Source organism: Bos grunniens, chromosome 13 (genome assembly GCF_055505025.1).
Source record: "Bos grunniens cultivar Pamir isolate PY7600 chromosome 13, Bosgru_T2T1.0, whole genome shotgun sequence".
Taxonomy (NCBI): domain Eukaryota; kingdom Metazoa; phylum Chordata; class Mammalia; order Artiodactyla; family Bovidae; genus Bos; species Bos grunniens.
The window spans coordinates 77295966-77315704 of NC_141177.1; the positions used below are offsets into that span (position 1 = coordinate 77295966).

The window sequence follows — 19739 nt, forward strand, 5'->3', positions numbered from 1 at the left end:
TGGGATTCTGGCACTAGCAGTGAAAAGAATATGGATTTACATTCCCATTAACTTCTCTGCCTTCATATTTACAGGGATTTTCTCCTTAAGTTTCTTCAAATTTTTCATCCTTAAAGATATGGCACAAATACAATTAGCAGGTGTCTCATTTGTGTACAGTCTGGGTTTACAATCTTAATGATTATACAGATTATACACATTTGATCAGAGTGAATGTGTTTCTTAGCATCTGTAATTATAATTTCATAAGATAGTAGTTATAGATTTGGGTGTTTGAGAATCAATTTGAGATATTTTAGTAGTGTAAATGAATCTTAATTTTTATTATTTCTTTGTTTCTTTTAATCTTCTTTACTTTATGCAGCTACTTGCATATGGAACTTTGAATTGTCCTAGTTAATTTTTGCCTCCCAATTCCCTATTTGATTATAGAAAGCATATCACAGAGCCCAACATTCACTTGAAGTGAATTTTTCTTACTGGGAAGAATAAGAATGTTGTTACCTTTTATACAACAGTGTTTAATATTTTAACTTGGAAACTTGATACCCTGTCACCACCACCATCCAGTCACTGAATGTCAGTTGAGCACTAGTTGCAGCTGTTGTAGAAGGTTAATCAGGAAGGTATAGAAATAGATCTTGTTCAATGTGGTAATCTTTGAGGATGAGCAAAATGTTGAAGTCTGTTCTTACCATTAAGATTTCTACCACCAAATGTTTAAGTAGCACCTCTGAGGTTACAAAGTTCATATATGTAAATTCAACCCTCACCATAATTCAGAAAGGTGTTTTATAATATCCATGATTTATAGTTGAGAAACTGAAGCATATAAATTAAAAAAAAAAAATCTCTTGCTTAAGACCACACAGTTACTACCTTGAGAGTCAAAACAGGGTCTTCTGTCTGAGTCAGTATTGGTTTGCTTTTTTTAAAAAACACCACAGTGTTTTTTTGATTATAAAGTTTTGATTATATAAAAGTTTTGATTATAAAGCTGATATGGGATGCTATTATAGATTAAAATCTAAGAGAAAAAGTTTTCAAGAGGAATTTTGGTATGTTCCAATGTCCTTAGGAATTATAAAAATATATCCAGAGAAGAAGCATATCACAATTTTCGTCTTACAGAACTATGGGATTTTCATCAACCCCCAGTTATCAGTGAAAGTTATTCATTCGCTGATTCAAATATATTTACTTAATGCCTACTGTGTTTCAGGCATATAGCTAAGAGGTCATAAAAAGGAATAGAGAAAAAATCTTTCCAGTGATGCTTGTATTCTAGTACAGATAGACAATAAACAAAATAAATAAGCATGATAAAGTAATAAATCAGGTATTAACAAGTGCCATGGAGAAAAATGAAGCAACAAATAAGGAGATGAAAGTCTTATGAAATTGAAAACTGGATCAAGACCCAAAGTTGGTGAAATATAGCATTGTTTATAGGAAGAGTACTCAAGGTAAAATCAGGGTTTTGTGCAAAATCTTTAGGTCAAAGCTTGCCCAGAATGTTTGAGGAATAGTAAAGGAGGTCACTGTGTTTGGAGGAAATAATGGGGAGATGTGATTGGAGAGAAAAAGAAAAATAAAATCAGTAGAGCCTCATAGGCTATCATAATGATCTGATTATTCTTTTAAGTCATTGGACGGCTTAAAGAAAAAAAAGTAATTGGTCAAGGAGATTATAAGGAATAAATATGGAGCAGAGGGACAAATTTAGAGATGGCTAAAATAATCTAAGCAAGAAATTTTTATGGCTTGTGGATTATGGTACCAGAGTATGGAGGTGAAAAGGAGTAAAGGAATGATAAAAGCCATATTTTTAAAATATTCACTAGGGGAAAAGAATTAATGCACTTGAAAAAAAAAAACACACCACAGTGATTATATGAAATCTGAGTACTTCCATAAAAATTTTAGAATCTTCAAATATAGCACTTTAATCATTATTTCATTAAATCATTGAATGAATGGACATTGAGGGTGAGGAGCCCTGATTTGAGCTTGCCTGGTACCCAGGGGACCCAGTACCCTTTCCGAGCACCCATGGCCCACGGCAGTGCTGTGGGCAGGCATGTGTGTATGTGTGGCAGGGAGCTAGGGATAGGGGAAGGCGGTGAATAAGTTCATGAACTTTGTTAGTCACTAAGAGGGCCTCAAAGGTGAGTCAGATACTCTCACCCTAAAGCGGTGAGAAATACTCACCTTCTATATAAACGGCATTGGAGCTAAAGAATAAACTTCAGGGACTTCCATGGTGGTCTCATGGTAGGGACTCCGTACTTCCACTTTGATCCCTGGTCAGGGAACTAAAATTCCAACATGCCACATGACCTGGCCAAGAAGTAAACAAAATTTAAAAAGAAAAAAATAAAGAAAAAATAATAGATTTCAGTTCATGGGGATAAGGAGCTGGGAAGCACAGTTCACAACAATGAGCCCAGGGGGAAATCTTAAGGAAATGGAATACAGGAAGTCCAACTTGGCTGGAGTCATGTGTGAAAATAAATAGGGATGTAAGATTGGGAAGAGAGAGGAAGGCAGGTCTGGGCTAAGGAGTTTAGACATTATTCCATGAGCACTTGGGAGTCATTGAACATTTCTGAATGGTTTACTGGTGTAATCACAGCTGGGGTGCATATTTCTTATTAGAGTAAACTTTGATGTCTGTTTTCCACACCAGCGTCTATTCTATGAACAACCCTATTAGTTCTGCCTGCAGAATGTACCCCGGACCCACCCTCTGCTGACTGTCTCCATTGCCACCAGGCTCACCCAAGCCACTGGAAACTCATAACCAAGCTCTTTCAGTGGTTTCCTGCTTCCACACTGCCCTTCTGATCTATTCTGCACAGCAGAGTAACCTTATACAAGTGTAAATGATAACTACCACTGACCTGGTTAAAGCCCTTTGTCATCTTTGACCACACTTTGAGTAAAATCCAAACTTCTTGCTGGGCTCACAAGCTCCTTGTAACCTTATGTGAGGTGGTCTTGCCTTTCTGCCCTCCCTTCCTCTCCATCATCTAGTTTGGCCACTCCAGCCTCCTTTTATTTCCTGAACATCCATGCTCCTCCCTACCTCAGGGTATCTGCATTTGCTGGTTCATCCTCCTGGAATGTTCCTTCGACAGATCTTCACGTGGTTGGTGCCTTATCAAAGATGCCTTCTCTGACACTTGATTTAAAGTGTTAGCCCCAGTCACACCTGTCAACATTTGCCTGGATACATTTTATTCACAGCACTTCCTACCAACTGGGTGGGTTCCTTGTTGATGTATGAGTTTATTACTTGTCTCCCAGGCTGGATGTGGGCAGGAGCCTCGTTTGTTCACTGCGGTATCCCCAGTGCCCGATGAGTCCTGGCACATTGTACACATTCATTTATTAATGAAGTGGTGTGTGATTGGAGCAGGAAGGACAAGGAGAGTGAACAAGGGTCCTGTTGGTGGGAAGGACATACCAGGAGCAGGTGCAACCACAAGGAACTCACAGGACTTGATGTGGTTTGAAGAGTTGAGTCCTTAGAGAGGGAAGAGGTAGGTTTTATGCTTAGGTAAGCGATGGACCTTCCCTGGTGGCTAAGTGGTAAAGAATCTGCCTGCAATGAGGAGATGCAGAAGACACAGGTTCCATTCCTGTGTCGGGTAGATCCCTTGGAGGAAGACATGGAAACCCACTGCAGTATTCTTGCCTGGGAAACCCCATGGACAGAGGAGGCTGGCAGGCTATGGCCCATGGGGTCACAAACATTCGGACATAACTGAGTGACTCAGCTCACAGACGAGTTATGGGGACCCGAGAAGAAGTTCCTGGTTATGACGGGAAAGGAACAGCTGTAGAGGTGCCAAGAGCCTTCATGCAGGTGTGGTGGGATGTAATCTTATCCCAAGTTTCCTGTTCTCTGAGAGGCTCTGCTGCAAAGCAGGCATGATCGTGGGCTCAGAGAAACATGGGAGGAAGCCTTCCTCCCCAGCTCTGGCATGGCTGTAACACATCATGGAACCACTCTGAACCTCAGGTTCTTCATCTGTAAAATGATCATAAAAAGCCTTCTCATGCTGGTTCTGGAAATAAAACTACAGAGCATGACAGTATGGATCTAGGGCCTTAGGATAGCTTCTGGGTGGCTGCGAATTCCCTGTCTCCCTTCCCTCTTCTCTGAGGGGCTGAGGAGAAAAAAACTGCACTCTGGTTCCGCAGTTTAAATATATGTTGCTTTTCATTGCAAAGCTGTGTGTGTGTGTGCACACGCGTGCATGCACACGTGCGTGGGCACACACACATGAATTAAAAAGACAAGCAGTGCCCCTAGGCTTATCCTGAAAATAGGTAGTTCCTTGTCCCGACCCTCTATACCCCACTGAGCTTCTATCCCCGGAAGCTCCTATTTTTAACTCTCTTAACTATTTTTTTTCTAAAACTTACATCTATAATTCAACATAACATGCCTATACTACTATTTCTTGATTTTTCAATCTTAAATACTATTTGGATATCAAATTTAGATGTTATCATCTTCACATCAGGGAAGGCAAGGATTTAGTCCCTTTGTATTTCCAACTTCCAACCTACACTCACCCACATAGGCTTTTTCTCTTCTTAATGTATTATATTCTTGTATTTTAGTTCATCCATGTGTAAAGTTTATATTTTTTACTCTAGCCATTGACATCTGAGCTACATAGTGTGCTGTGATTCTAATTTCATTTTCTGTAGAAATTTGTATTTTGTCTGCAGTTAGTATCTACCTCACTTTTTCTTTTTTAAACCACTCTTTTATTCTCTCTTCCCTCAAAATGTGAGACATTTCCTCTCAATAATTTAAAACTCAGCATGTATCTTATAAGTTTAAATTTTTTCCCATTTGGAAATACCATTCCAGCTTTCTCTGGCTCTCTGTCGTTTTGGTTCGTTGGATCTCCAAGCCTGTTTGTAGCTGTGCGTCACCCAGGAATACTTTTGTCTTCTCTTGTCTTAAAGCCCCTGTTCCCAGATCTTCATTTTTTTCTCATTGTTTCCCTTATTCCTTAATTTTGCCAAAGTACAATTGTCCTACAACTTTCTGAGAAAGAGTGCATGGGAGGTGAATTCTTTGAGACTTTGTCCAGCTTCAATCTCCTTTCATGCTTGATTGACATTTTGGCCAAGGATAAAATTCTAGGTTGGAAATAATTTTCTCTCTGCATTTTGAAAATGTTACCTCCTAATCACCTAGATCCCAGAGTTGCTGTAGAGAAATCCAATGCCATTAAAGTCCACTTGCCTTTCCAGTGGTCATTTTTTCCCATTTGGAAATTTTTTAGACCTTTATTTTCTCAGTATTTTGATATCTCATAGTGATACATCTTCATGGTGCTTTTTTTTCCCCTCCATGAATTATGCTGGGAGGTTTATGAGCCTTTTCAGTCTGAACACTCATCCTTCAATTCTTGGAACTGTTTTTTATTTCTTTTGAAATTTGTTCCCTTTCATTTTTTAAAATTCGTTCTCTTTGAAACTCCTTTAATCAACTATTGGATCTTCTGGCCTGTTCAGATTAAAAATGTCTTTTTCTCTCTCATGTCTTACCTCTGTCTTTCTTTTCTTGTGTTTCTGGGGGTTGCAACTTACAGGATCTTAGTTCTTCAACTAGGGGTCGAACCTGGGCCCTCCCAGTTAAAGTGCCAAGTCCTAACTACTGGATTGCCAGGGAATCTTTCCCCTTCCCCCACCTTTAAATTTGTTTTTTCTTCTGCTCAAAGTATTTGCCTAAGTTTTCCCTCTGTTACCTTTTTGCTTTTTTGCTCTCTGTGTTTCCCAGAGGCCTAATGGAAACAGCTAGTGATTCTAGGTTGTCTATGAGGAGAAAAGGAAAGATATACTGAACAGCAAGAAGAGATAAGAAAGCCTTCCTCAGAGATCAGTGCAAAGAAATAGAGGAAAACAACAGAATGGGAAAGACTAGAGATCTCTTCAAGAAAATTAGATACCAAGGGAATATTTCATGCAAAGATAGGCTCAATAAAGGACAGGAATGGTATGGACCTAACAGAAGGAGAAGATATTAAGATGAGGTGGCAAGAATACACAGAAGAACTGTACAAAAAAGATCTTCATGACCCAGATAATCACGATGGTGTGATCACTCACCTAGAGCCAGACATCCTGGAGTGTGAAGTCAAGTGGGCCTTAGGAAGCATCACTATGAACAAAGCTAGTAGAGGTGATGGAATTCCAGTTGAGCTCTTTCAAATCATAAAAGACGATGCTGTGAAAGTGCTGCAGTCAATATGCCAGCAAATTTGGAGAATTCAGCAGTGGCCACAGGACTGGAAAAGGTCAATTTTCACTCAATCCCAAAGAAAGGCAATGCCAAAGAATGCTCAAACTACTGCACAGTTGCACTCATCTCACACACTAGTAAAGTAATGCTCAAAATTTTCCAAGCCAGGCTTCAATAGTATGTGAACTTCCAGATGTTCAAGCTGGTTTTAGAAAAGGCAGAGGAACCAGAGATCAAATTGCCAACATCCGCTGGATCATCAAAAAAGTAAGAGAGTTCCAGAAAAAACATCTATTTCTGCTTTATTGACTATGCCAAAGCCTTTGTGTGGAACACAACAAACTGGAAAATTCTTCAAGAGATGAGAATACCAGACCACCTGACCTGCCTCTTGAGAAATCTGTATGCAGGTTGGGAAGCAACAGTTAGAACTGGACATGGAAAAACAGACTGGTTCCAAATAGGAAAAGGAGTACCTCAAGGCTGTAAATTGTCACCCTGCTTATTTAACGTGTATGCAGAGTACATCATGAGAAATGCTGGGCTGGATGAAGCACAAGCTGGAATCAAGATTGCCAGGAGAAATATCAATAACCTCAGATATGCAGATGACACCACCCTTATGGCAGAAAGCAAAGAAGGACTAAAGAGCCTCTTGATGAAAGTGAAAGAGGAGAGTGAAAAAGCTAACTTAAAGCTCAACATTCAAAAAACTAAGATCATGGCATCCAGTCCCATCACTTCATGGCAATAGTTGGGGAAACAGTGGAAACAATGGCAGACTTTATTTTTGGGGGCTCCAAAATTACTGCAGGTGGTGACTGCAGCCATGAAATAAAAAGACGCTTACTCCTTAGAAGAAAAGCTATCACCAACCTAGACAGCATTTAAAAAGCAGAGACATTACTTTGCCAACAAAGGTCTGTCTAGTCAAGTCTGTGGTTTTTCCAGTAGTCGTGTATGGATATGAGAGTTGGACTATAAAAAAGGCTGAGTGCTGAAGAATTGATGCTTTTGAACTGTGGTGTTGGAGAAGACTCTTGAGAGCCCCTTGGACTGCAAGGAGATCCAACCAGTCCACCCTAAAGGAAATCAGTCCTCAATATTCATTGAAAGGACTGAGGTTGAAGCTGAAACTCCAATACTTTGGCCAGCTGATGGGAAGAGCTGACTCATTGGAAAAGACCCTGATGCTGGGAAAGATTAAAGGCGAGAAGAGAAGGGGATGATAGAGGATGATATGGTTGGATGGCATCACCGACTCAATGGACAGGAGTTTGAGAAAGCTCCAGGAGTTGGTGATGGACTGGGAGGCCTGGTGTGCGGCGGTCCACGGGGTTTCAAAGAGTCAGACACGACTGAGCGACTGAACTGAACTGAGCTGAGCTGTGCTCTTTAAGTATCAAGAATCTGAGCTGAAAGCCCTTTGTATGTGAGTCACACTTGTTATCTTTAAGCCATCCCCATAAAGCAAGGACGAGTGATGTTTTTAGGTTCTCTCAAGTAGGTTCTTAGTCTTGAATTGGTTTGAATTGAGACTGGAAATACTCTTGAGACTGAAAAGGAGTGATCCAGTCTCTTGCTTGGAGGGTATCAGCGTTCTCGCATCCGTGGAGCTTGTCGGTGAAGGGAGCTGGTTGTTTCACATAAGGCCTCCCCTTCAGCCCCTAACTTCAGAGTGGAGCCTCCCTCCTGCCCTGGGCTGAGCCCAGTGACCCGAACCTCCGGTCCCTCTGGTTCAGTCTCTCTAGAGAGTAAATATCCTGCTTCCTCTAGGGCTGGGGAGGGGTAACTTCCTCTATAGATAGGAATCTGGGACTTGAGATCAAGTGTCAGCAAATTTTCTGTAAAGGGCCAGAGAGTAGAGTTTAGACTTTGTGGGCAACACTTTGGTCTCTACCACAGATTCTTCTCTTCCTCTTCCTTCTTCTCTGTCTCTTAAAAAAGCAAAGCAATCAAATCAAAAAACCCTTTAAATATAAAATAAACATTCTTTGCTTACAGACAGTACAAAAATAAGCTGTAAATTAGACAGGTCATAGTTTACCCACCCTGGTCTAGAAGATCCTTTTGGACACTTTCAACCAACTACCTTTATTTCAGGCGCACCCTGTATTCCTGCCTCCAGAACTTGAAGCCTCCAATTTCTGTTCCTTTTTTGATTTTATGACAAAACTGGGGTGGCTTCTTATAGGTGTCTGCCAACTCCAAACAGCCTTTTTTCCTGCTTCCTCCCCACCTCCACCCCTTGGAAGCTTTCCCAGGTCCGCTAGGTGAGCAACTCCTTGTCTGTCTTCTTTCTCTTTTCTAAAGGTCTGTTTTTCTGTTTTTCCCTCGTCTCTTTCTCTGTCCTTATTGGGCCATGGCTCTTTTTTTCTTTCCCCTTCCCTTTCCCCCAGTTTACTGGGATTTGAGAAAGGAGTGGAGATAAATGCATGTATTTAATCTACTAAGTTTAACCAGAAGCTCCCCCCAAATCCAATTTGGCTGGGTTTTATTTTTATGACTTTCTTTGATAGCACTTGGGTTAATTTTGCATTTGTTCCCCACGTGCTCACTTGCTGTGCCAGATGTTCGAAGAAGATGTCCTTGGGGAGGAAAAAGGAGGGGCTTTAAAACGCAGTGTTGCTGAAATGCTCACAATGGTTCAGTGTGTGAGATCTCCGAAGCACGGCCGTTTCTAACCACCAGACTCTCATAATAGAAATACAGTTTCACCCTTATTTGTGTAAACCATCAGGAGCATTTTTAAAAGTTTGTTATAAACTTTGTGGCTTTTTGTTGAAAATTGAATTTAAGGTTGTAAATGGAAGCTTTTGGTGGCATGCCCCTGACAGCAGGGAGAGCCTGGTAAGTGATCCCGAAGAGCTGATCAAAGGGAGCTGCTGAGCATTTTTTGCTGTATTTGTGTGTTGGGCCTTTAATCTGGCAGTGTTTCCAATTCCATTCTGAATACGGTCATGCACGCTCCACCCCTGCTCATGTCTCCTTGGCAGCATCTGGCACTGTCTCTGTCTGTTAGGGCTCAAGCCTGCCTTCGTGATCCAGCCTGGACAAGATATGAACAACAGCGAGTATCAGAAAATAGGCATCTTTCAAAATCTTACTCATCCCACACATTTGTTCCCATAATCAAATGAAAATTGGGAGTGAAAAGAGTAAAATGAACTGAAAATGACCACCGGTCGTTTGTGCCTAGGCTCACCTTTCCTGGCCAGCGAAGACGGCGTGCTCGGAGGGGTGATTGTCCTCCGGTCCTGCTGGTGTTCTGCAGAGCCTAACTCTTCCCAAAATAAGCAGACACTTCTGGGTAAGTTAAACTTGCACATCATGTGGGTGTCTTTCTCTTTCCTTTTTTTCTGAGACACAGACAGATTTATATCCTTACGTTGATCATTTTAACCTGTGGGTGGGCCTGGATGTTCTATTGGTAGGTATACATATCTCTATTCCACTGACCTCTCTGCCTAGGTTAACGTCTACAAGGTAAATATTCATTTCAGGGTATATGATTATAGCATGTTTTCCAAATGGACTGAGAACCTAACACCTTTACTAAAGCCCAACATTAAGAATATCGGACCATGTATTTATCCCCTGCCTTATTTGACAGAGCATTTGAGATGACCCATAGCAGTAAACACAGTAACACAGAGAGAAGCTTCTTCCTCTTCTGCTCCCCAAAAGGAATCAGAATCATGTGAAGACCTACTGGCCTAGAAGTTCACCCTGGCTTCATGGCTTATTAGCTGTGATGCCTTCACGCATCAGTCTCACTGTTCTGTGCCTCCACATTGGAAGGATGTCCGCCCTGCCTGCTCATAATGCTGTGGTGAGGAAGGGTCCCATGAATATTTTGCAGATTTGCAGATGTCCACCCAGATGTGTGGCTTTGTCTCTGACAAAGTGCACCAGTAGGGATGGAGCCCACCCAGCCCACGCTGCATTTGACAAGGCACAGACTTGTGGGGGAGCCTCTACCCATAGAGGTGCCTTTTCCTAAGTCATTTATCCAGAGCGAGGGGCATTTAAAAAATCCGCGTGAATGTGCCACATAAGCTAGCAGGGGCCCCTATATGTTATTTTTCTTTAATTGACTTTTTAATCGAATTGTATGTTCATTCAGAAAAGTACACAAATCATTATAACTGCAACTGCTTGGAAAATATTACAAACTGAACCCACCCATGTGACCAGCATGTAGATAAAAAGTAGAACTTTAATCCAGAAGCTCCCATATAACCCTTCCCATTCAAAGTTAATAACCATTCAAACTTCTAACACCTTGATTAGTTCTATTTGGTTTTGTATTTTGTATAAATAGGATCATAGAATATGTTTCCTTGGTGTCTGATGTCTTCAGTGAATGTTACGCCTGTTAACTTCATCTGTGTTGTGACAGTAGCTAGTTCACTCTCATCGCTATACAGTAGTCCATTATGTACGGTAATACTACTCAGTGGTCATCCGTTCTTCTGTAAGTTTTTTATATTTTTTTAATAAGCACTACAAGTCATTCTCACGGCTGTGGTAGTTCAGCTGTTTGTATAAAATTACTTTTATCAAGCATGGTTGACACCTGATCTGTATTGTATGATTGTTGTGAATTGCTGTAGTACAAGTCCCTTCCTATTTTGAAGTTTTATGAGTCTATAAAATAGAAAAATTAGCATTTCTTATGAGGATAAAAATTATTTTTTCTTTAGAAGCCTAAAGAACTTCCATAAAAATCTTTCCTCTCATTTGCCAAAGGTGGGGGGTGGGGAAACACCACAGTTTTATAGAAAATGATTCTTTTGCCACCTGATCACCAACTTCATAATTTTTATTGCTATATTTATTTTCTTCCTGTTTCCACCCACTATACTTAGTACCTAGGTTGTTCCTAGCACCCCCCGCCAAAAAAATTTAAACCGAGGCAAATAGTTACTTGCTTCTTTGGTATCCTAATCATTGTTTAAACCTTTGAATATCTTCCACAGTTAGGTAGCAGGGAGTTTGTCTTTAAAATATGCAGAGAGGGTCCAGTGGCTAAGACTGAGTGGTCCCTGGTGGTCCAGTGGCTAAGACTCTGAGCTCACAATGCAGGGGGTCCGGGTTCCAGCCCTGGTTGGGGAACTAGATCCCACATGGTGCAACTAAGAGTTGGCATGGCCCAACTAAAGATCCCACATGCTGCGCCTAAAGATCCCACATGCTGAAACAAAGATCAGAGATCCAAAGTGCCACAGCTAAGACCTGGCGCAACCAAATAAACACATAAATAAAAGTAAATATTAAAAAACGATCTTTAAAAAAATCAAATAAAATATGCAGAGGATGTTCCTGAGCCTTCCATAAAAACTCAGAAAAAGTCTTTAGTCCTGGGAGGCAGGGTAGGGGACAGTTATTGAAACTGTTTCATAGCCTGCTGCTAGAATGGAGTTTCTGTTTTTCACTGAGCCTGGGCTTTCACCCATTCAAGTCAATCCTGGAAATTGTAAGAGTTTTGTTTGTTTTTTTTCACTTGTCCTTTCGTTATTGGAGTTAAAGGTATATTTAAAGATAAGTCATAGAATTTTGGCTCATGTTAGTTTTTATCACTGAAGTAGTCATTCATACACTGGTTCCTACTCTCCATGTCAAGGAGAAGAATAAAATGTGAAGTGTTGCTTTATGGAATAAGTGAAGTCTTGCCATTTGTTTGTGAAGTTTAAAACCTGGTGAACGTAGGCTCCTATCAGCTTCTGCCAGTGATGTGGGTTTTTACATATTTTGCTTTAAGAAACTTACACGTGTTGAGTATGTGGTGAGAAAGTAAATGTGTACAGAAGGATAGAAAGAAGATGTGAAGGTCACCTTCGCTACCAGTTCCTGGTTGTTCTCGTGGGATTCACCTTCATTCTGTAGAATGTGCTCCTGTTCTGTTTCTCCATTAATCAGTAATGTGTGACTCTCTTAGGGGAAAAAATTAAGGGCAGAGCTCGTACCACTACCTGTCACCTTTCCTCATGACTTTTGTGAGAACTCTAATCTGAAGCTGTATATTTAATTTTATTGCAACTTTAATGCACTACTTCCTGACTCATCAGCTTTTATCATCTCTTCCAACCATCCCTCACCCCTTGGACTATGTAAGCTTCTTTCCTCTTCCTCCATGATTCCCAACCCTCACCTCAACCTCTAGCAACCACACCATTGTTGTCATAGTAACATTGCATTCTGTTCTACAGCCATCTTGCTTTCTGCACTCTGATTAGAGTTTGATTCCAAACAGTGACAATTAATAACCAGCATTGGTAGTCTCATGATTATGTAAGTATTATTCACTGCAGATCTCAGGAGTAGAAGATTAGACCCATCAGAAAGGAAGTATCTGCCATAAGCCCCTGCCTGTAAAAGGAGAATGTTTCAAACATCAAGCTCAAGTGGGTTCTTCAATGCTTTACCACGTTAATTGCTCCAGATCAGGCCACAACGTAATTTGCTTCATGTTTGGCCCATGACTTCTCATTTATCACTGTATAAAATTCTCATGAAAATATAACTTCACCAACTCATAGCTCCTTAATGTTTGGTAATATCAAGTAACCAGGAAGGCTGAGAAGTCTTTCTTTCCTATACATCCAAACAAAACAAAACAATTCCCCAAATTTAAAGAAAAAAAAAAAAACACTTAACTGCTGTATGTATCACTTTTTTATATAATTAAATACAATATACATATACTTTTTTGTATAGTATATATACAATATATTTTTTGTATAATATATATACTTTTTAGTATATTTGTATACTAATTTATATAATTTTTTGAATATAGTATAATCAAAATAATCTCAAACTTCAGCTTTTTCCATGTTGACTCTCTTTTCTGAAAATCATTAATAGCTTTTCCATTATACCACAAATGCAGTTTCAGTCAAACCCCATTGCCACTTGATGGAGTTTCCAGGAAGCCATTACCCAGCTACCCCTCTTGACAAATACATCAATTACAAGAGCCCCAGGTGCTGCTTCAAGGGTGGGATGGCTCAAGAACAGGCCCTTTCAAGGTTTGGCCTTTGTTACTGATTCAGGAATACAGTTGGAGAATCCCAGCTATAGAGTAACTTTCAAAGTCCTCTTTCATGACTTTGTTATGTGTGCTTTGTCCATAAATTGTTTGAGAGAGAGGGAGTTTAATTCCCTCCCCAGTGACTCTCTCCAGTGCATAAGAATATGTCAGAATGACAGTCTGTGACTTCCAAGGCAAGGTCAAAAAAGGCGTTGTTTACTCACTCCAGGAAAGACCAGCTACCATGTCACAAGGACACTCAAGCAGCACCACGGAAAGGTCCCTGTAGCAAAAAACTGTGACCACCTTCCAACCGCCAGCAAGACACTGGGGCTTCCCGCCAACAGCCTTGGCCCCAGGGCAGCCTGCAGTTGACAGGATCTGGGCAGGTTTCTGGACTGAAATCTCATGTTGTTGTTGTCCCGTTGCTCAGTCGTGTCCAACACTTTGTGACTCCATGGATCACAGCAAGCCAGTCTTCCCTGTCCTTCACCGTCTCCTGGAGTTTGCTCAAACTCATGTCCATTGTGTCAGTGATGATATCCAGCCATCACATCTTCTGTTGTCCCCTATTCTCCTCTTGCCCTCAATCTTTCCCAGCATCAGGGTCTTTTCATGAAAGATGCTGAAAAAGAACCACCCAGCACAGACACTCCTGAACTCCTAGTCTGCAGAAACTTAGATAATAAAATGTTTGTCGTTTTAAACCACTACATTTTGGGGTAATTTATGCAGTGATAGATAATAAATCAACCTTTGAAACGCTCTCCCTGCCAAATGGTCCTCTGGTTTGTCTAAAGAACTACAGGGATGAATCAGGTGTTCTGTTGCATCCTTAGGCGGCTCAGGCCTCAGGACTTCCAGTTGCATCAGTGGATCCCACTTCTCTGCTTGGATAAAGGTGATCAGTGCCCCCTTACTTTGCATGCCCAAATCCCTCTTTCCCAGACTGTTTCCTAAGCCTCCGCAGCCTCTAGGCTCCCCACCTCTATCCATCTCCCACCTCCATCCTGCCTCCAGACCTCTGTCCCTCTATGACACAGTGAACCTTACCATGGCTCAGAAACACAGAAGCTGACTGTGCTGAAGCAGAGAGGGCAAAAATGAGAACTTGACTGAATTGTGTCTTAGAGAGCCACACCAACTCCAGCATTAGAGAGGTGGTGGTCAAAAAAGAACCACAGAAGTATATGTGACTGGTGTACTGCTTGTTTAAGCTTAACGTTGAAATAAGTTTCTGTGTTATATAATAACTTTCTATGTATCCTAAGATAAAGTGAAACCTGTGTCTCTTACTGTTACTCCCATGCTCCTACTTTTAATTCTTCAGTGAGGACACATACACACTCATACCCACTCCGTCCTCTTTCCCTAGAAGATAGATGGGAAATGGAAAGTAACTTGACAGGGGAAGCCCAGCCTGATCTGGTGCTGGAGCAGCTTTCAGTGTCACCTCCTACTTGCACTCCTTCTCCTCTGCTCGTCTCCACTGACCTGAGTTCTGGGAACTCCAGATTGCTCTGTCTTCTTCCAAGGGTCGTATCTTTCTGCCATTAATTTTCACATGCTGTTATTACCTGTGCTAGGAAACTCCTTCTTTAAGACCCAGCCCAGAGAGGAACCACCTGGAATCCTTTGGAAGCCCTCTCCCCAGGTGATTTGTCCCTTCTCTGTATACTTTTTGCAGTGTGTAATCTCCAACCTTTGTAGCAGTCACTGTGACATTCTAGACACGTACTGGAATGCCTGCCGTTCCCACTAGGCCAGCATTTCTTAATCTTTTTTTCTAAATTCAGTTGAGTGGAATTGAGCACAGGTCTTTGAGCCCCAGTGGTTCATGTGGAGGGTACAGGGCTTGGAAATAGCTTAAAGAAGGATCCACTGCATCTGAGACGCCTTCCAGGGCCCAAGAGTGGGCTCTTGTCTAACTCCTGAAATGAATCGTCTGAGGAGACATGCGCTGACAAAGCAAGAGACTTTACTGGGAAAGGGCGCCCGGGTGGAGAGCAGCAGGGTAAGGGAACCCAGAAGAACTGCTTTTGCCGTGTGGCTTGCAGTCTCAGGTTTTATGACAATTGAGTTAGTTTCCAGGTTGTCTTTGGCCAGTCGCTCTGACTCACAGTTCTTCCTGGTGGCAGGTGCATCGCTCAGCTAAGATAGATTCCAGCAAGGAGGGTTCTGGGAGATTGGCAGGACAAATGGACTGGGTCTCCTCTCTCCTCCTCACCTTTTCCTGAATTCTTCCGGTTGGTGGTCGCTTGTTAGTTTCATGTTCCTTACCAGTAAGATAAATCCTGCTTGTGGCGACTATCTTGCCTGGCCAGGACAGGAAGTTTAGGTCCGTGTTTCCCCTAACATGAGCATCACACCACCAGACTGTGAGTCATTTGAGGGCAAGTTCAGTTCAGTTCAGTTCAGTTGCTCAGTCATGTCCGACTCTTTGCGACCCCATGCATTGCAGCATGCCAGGCCTCCCTGTCCATCACCAACTCCTGGAGTTCACCCACACTCATGTCCATCGAGTCAGTGATGCCATCCAGCCATCTCATCCTCTGTCGTCCCCTTCTCCTCCTGCCCCCAATCCCTCCCAGCATCAGGGTCTTTTCCAATGAGTCAACTCTTCGCATGAGGTGGCCAAAGTATTGGGATTTCAGCTTTAGCATCATTCCTTCCAAAGAAGACCTAGGACTGATCTCCTTCAGAATGGACTGGTTGGATCTCCTTGCAGTCCAAGGGACTCTCAAGAGTCTTCTCTAACATCACAGTTCAAAAGCATCGATTCTTCAGCACTCAGCTTTCTTCACAGTCCAACTCTCATATCCTTACATGATCACTGGAAAAACCATAGCCTTGACTAGACGGACCTTGGTTGGAAGAGTAATGTCTCTGCTTCTTAATATGCTATCCAGATTGGTCATAACTTTCCTTCCAAGGAGTAAGCGTCTTTTAATTTCATGGCTGCAGTCACCATCTGCAGTGACTTTGGAGCCCAAAAAAATAAAGTCTGACACTATTTCCACTGTTTCCCCATCTATTTGCCATGAAGTGATGGGACCAGATGCCATGATCTTCATTTTCTTAATGTTGAGCTTTAAGCCAACTTTTTCACTCTCCTCTTTCACTTTCATCAAGAGGCTTTTTAGTTCCTCTTCACTTTCTGCCATAAGGGTGGTGTCATCTGCATATCTGAGGTTATTGATATTTCTCCCGGCAATCTTGATTCCAGCTTGTGCTTCTTCCAGCCCAGCCTTTCTCATGATGTACTCTGCATATACGTTAAATAAGCAGGGTCACAATATACAGCCAATATACAGTTCTCCTTTTCCTTTTTGGAACCAATCTGTTGTTCCAAGTCGAGTTCTAACTGTTGCTTCCTGACCTGCATATAGGTTTCTCAAGAGGCAGGTCAGGTGGTCTGCTATTCCCATGTCTTTCAGAATTTTCCACAGTTTATTGTGATCTATACAATCAAAGGCTTTGAAATAGTCAGTAAAGCAGAAATAGATGTTTTTCTGGAACTCTCTTGCTTTTTCCATGATCCAGCACATGTTGGCAATTTGATCTCTGGTTCCACTGCCTTTTCTAAAACCAACTTGAACATCTGGAAGTTCACGGTTCATGTATTACTGAAGCCTGGCTTGGAGAATTTTGAGCATTACTTTACTGGTGTGTGAGATGAGTGCAATTATGCGGTAGTTTGCGCATTCTTTGGCATTGCCTTTCTTTGGGATTGGAACGAAAACTGACCTTTTCCAGTCCTGTGGCCACTGCTGACTTTTCCAAATTTGCTGGCATATTGAGTGCAGCACTTTCACAGCATCATCTTTCAGGATTTGAAATAGCTCAACTGGAATTCCATCACCTCCACTAGCTTTGTTCATAGTGATGCTTTCTAAGGCCCACTTAACTTCACATTTCAGGATGTCTGGCTCTAGGTGGGTGATTACACCATTGTGATTATCTGGGTCATGAAGATCTTTTTTGTACAGTTCTTCTGTGTATTCTTGCCACCTCTTCTTAATATCTTCTGCTTCTGTTAGGTCCATACCATTTCTGTCCTTTATCGAGCCCATCTTTGCATGAAATGTTTCCTTAGTATCTATAATTTTCTTGAAGAGATCTCTAGTCTTTCCCATTCTGTTGTTTTCCTCTATTTCTTTACATTGATCACTGAGGAAGGCTTTCTTATCTCTCCTTGCTATTCTTTGGAATTCTGCATTCAGATGCTTATATCTTTCCTTTTCTCCTTTGCTTTTCGCTTCTCTTCTTTTCACAGCTATTTGTAAGGCCTCCCCAGACAGCCATTTTACTTTTTTACATTTCTTTTCCGTGGGGATGATCTTGATCCCTGTCTCCTGTACAGTGTCACAAGGACTGTGTCAAATCCACCTTTGTCCCCACCCTACATTGTAGGCTCCAAGTAACTATTGGAGGAATAAATTTAGTGCCACATGGAATTTCTTTACTGATTCTATAGCAGAAATTTTTAAAGAAATTGACCACTCTTCCAGAAAAATGAAATGTCACATAAAATATCCTCCCATGCTCTTAAAAAACAAACAAGATGGGTCGGAAATGTTGGATAATGATGAGTGTCCAGGAACAAGGATATTTGGAGACAGTTTAAACGGATCCCAGAAGACAGCCTTTGCAAACATCCTTGTAAAAGGACAATTTGGACGTGAATGTGTTTGCAACATCCATCCCACCACCTCCCACCCCGCAGATCAGGAGATGCTGGCAAAGCCCAGCCTACAAATCACTGCTTTAACACAAAGCAAATGCTTGTCCCTGGAATGAAACAGCTGAGAAGAATTAATTTTCTCTCTGCTTTTAGAGGGAAAAAACCAATATATTTTTACCTGCTAATGTACAATTCCATGTGTTTTCCAGGCCTCTACAGAAGTACTTTATTGAGGCTGCTGTGTATAGTATAATATGGTTTATAATTGTGTAAACAAAGGCATATCAAGCTTTCCAGTGGAAAATACTAATTATTTTCCATTTTAAGCTTAAGTCAGTACAAGTAATTAGAATATATGCAAATATATAGCGTGAACAACCAATCACACTGTTTGGGCGCATTTTTCCCCTTATAGCCTACCCTCTCCATGCTGATGGGAACCTGGCAGATCCTGTGGAGTTCAGGGGTCTTACCTTAGAGTGGTTAATAGGAAGCAATAGTGTGAAGAGCAGCGTGAAGCAAACTCCTCTTATATTTGAGGAAAACCTTAAGCAATTCAGGATAGTAGGCACAAGGGCTGCTGGTAAGTCGCCTCAGTCGTCTCCGACTCTGTGCGACACCATAGACAGCAGCCCATCAGGCTCCACTGTCCCTGGGATTCTCCAGGCGAGAGCACTGGAGTGGGTTGCCATTTCCTTCTCCAATGCATGAAAGTGAAAAGTGAAAGTGAAGTCTCTCAGTCGTGTCCGACTCTTCGCGTCCCCATGGACTGCAGCCTACCAGGCTCCTCTGTCCATGGGATTTTCCAGGCAAGAGTACTGGAGTGGGGTGCCATTGGCACAGGGGCTAGTAGGGGTGAAAAGGCTGCCTGTTCAGCCAGCAGTCTTTCCACCAAGCCTGTCTGTTGGAGTTCCTCTTCCTAAATAGATGGAAGGCCCACAGTTCAGGGTAAGGCTGGTTGTCTGATGAGCACGTGTGATAATTGTTCCTTTCCCATCAAATCACCTTCACCTCACCCAGAGAGTAATAACTTCAGGTTCTCTGCTGTCCCGGAGTATGTTCATGGTGCTGATCATTAAATTTTGTACATATTATTTCTGCTTGACCAGCTACTTTCCCCCCTTGTTTTTCATCTTTATTGTGAAATGTTTTATGTATTTTTAAAAGAAGAATGTAATAACTTTGTAAGTTATAAAGATTATAATAAAATGAACACCTGTGGACCCACCGCCCAGCCTGAGAAACTGCCCATTTACCCTTATCTTTGAAGCCCCCACATGGGCCTGTCTGAACTTTATATAAATGGTGCAGCAGGTGTTTTCTCCTCTGAGAATTTCTGAAGTTTCTTACCTGATTACTTGAAAGGGTAATGAGTTGCTTTATCACTTTAGACTTTGCTCTCTGAAATCAACTGTTCTTCAGCTCCCAATTAGAACTGAAACGTGGCATTCTCTCCCACTTCTTTCCAAAACAGGCCATGTTCTTTATTGAGTACTCTTCTTGTCACTGTTACGAAAACTTGCCATGACTTAAAAAATGTTAGATTGATGCTTCCTGGAACATTAAAAAGATAAAAGGTCATTTTACTGTAAATTAAAATTCCAACTGCCTTTTGCTTTTACTGGCATTAAAATTTTGGTGAGCACATATGAACACACGTACTTCAAAGGACCTTCGTTCTTGGGGCCCAGCAGAGTCACTTGTTTCCATTTCATGGCACATGCCACCACAAGCACTTGTGACCAGGC

General features: G+C 41.6%; 1 protein-coding gene across 29 annotated transcripts in view; it reads left to right on the top strand.

Moving 5' to 3' along the window:
* TASP1 (taspase 1) overlaps positions 1 to 19739 on the top strand; it is a 318225-nt gene that overhangs the window by 206789 nt on the left and 91697 nt on the right. For all 29 annotated transcript variants that reach the window (XR_015138791.1, XR_015138798.1, XR_015138800.1 and 26 more), the window contains one exon: positions 9471 to 9581. Coding sequence is in view for 13 of the 29 variants with exons in the window: in XM_086331228.1 (XP_086187354.1) it covers positions 9471 to 9581 (111 nt within the window). In the remaining 16 variants the exon portion in view is untranslated. The remainder of the gene's footprint in view (positions 1 to 9470; positions 9582 to 19739) is intronic.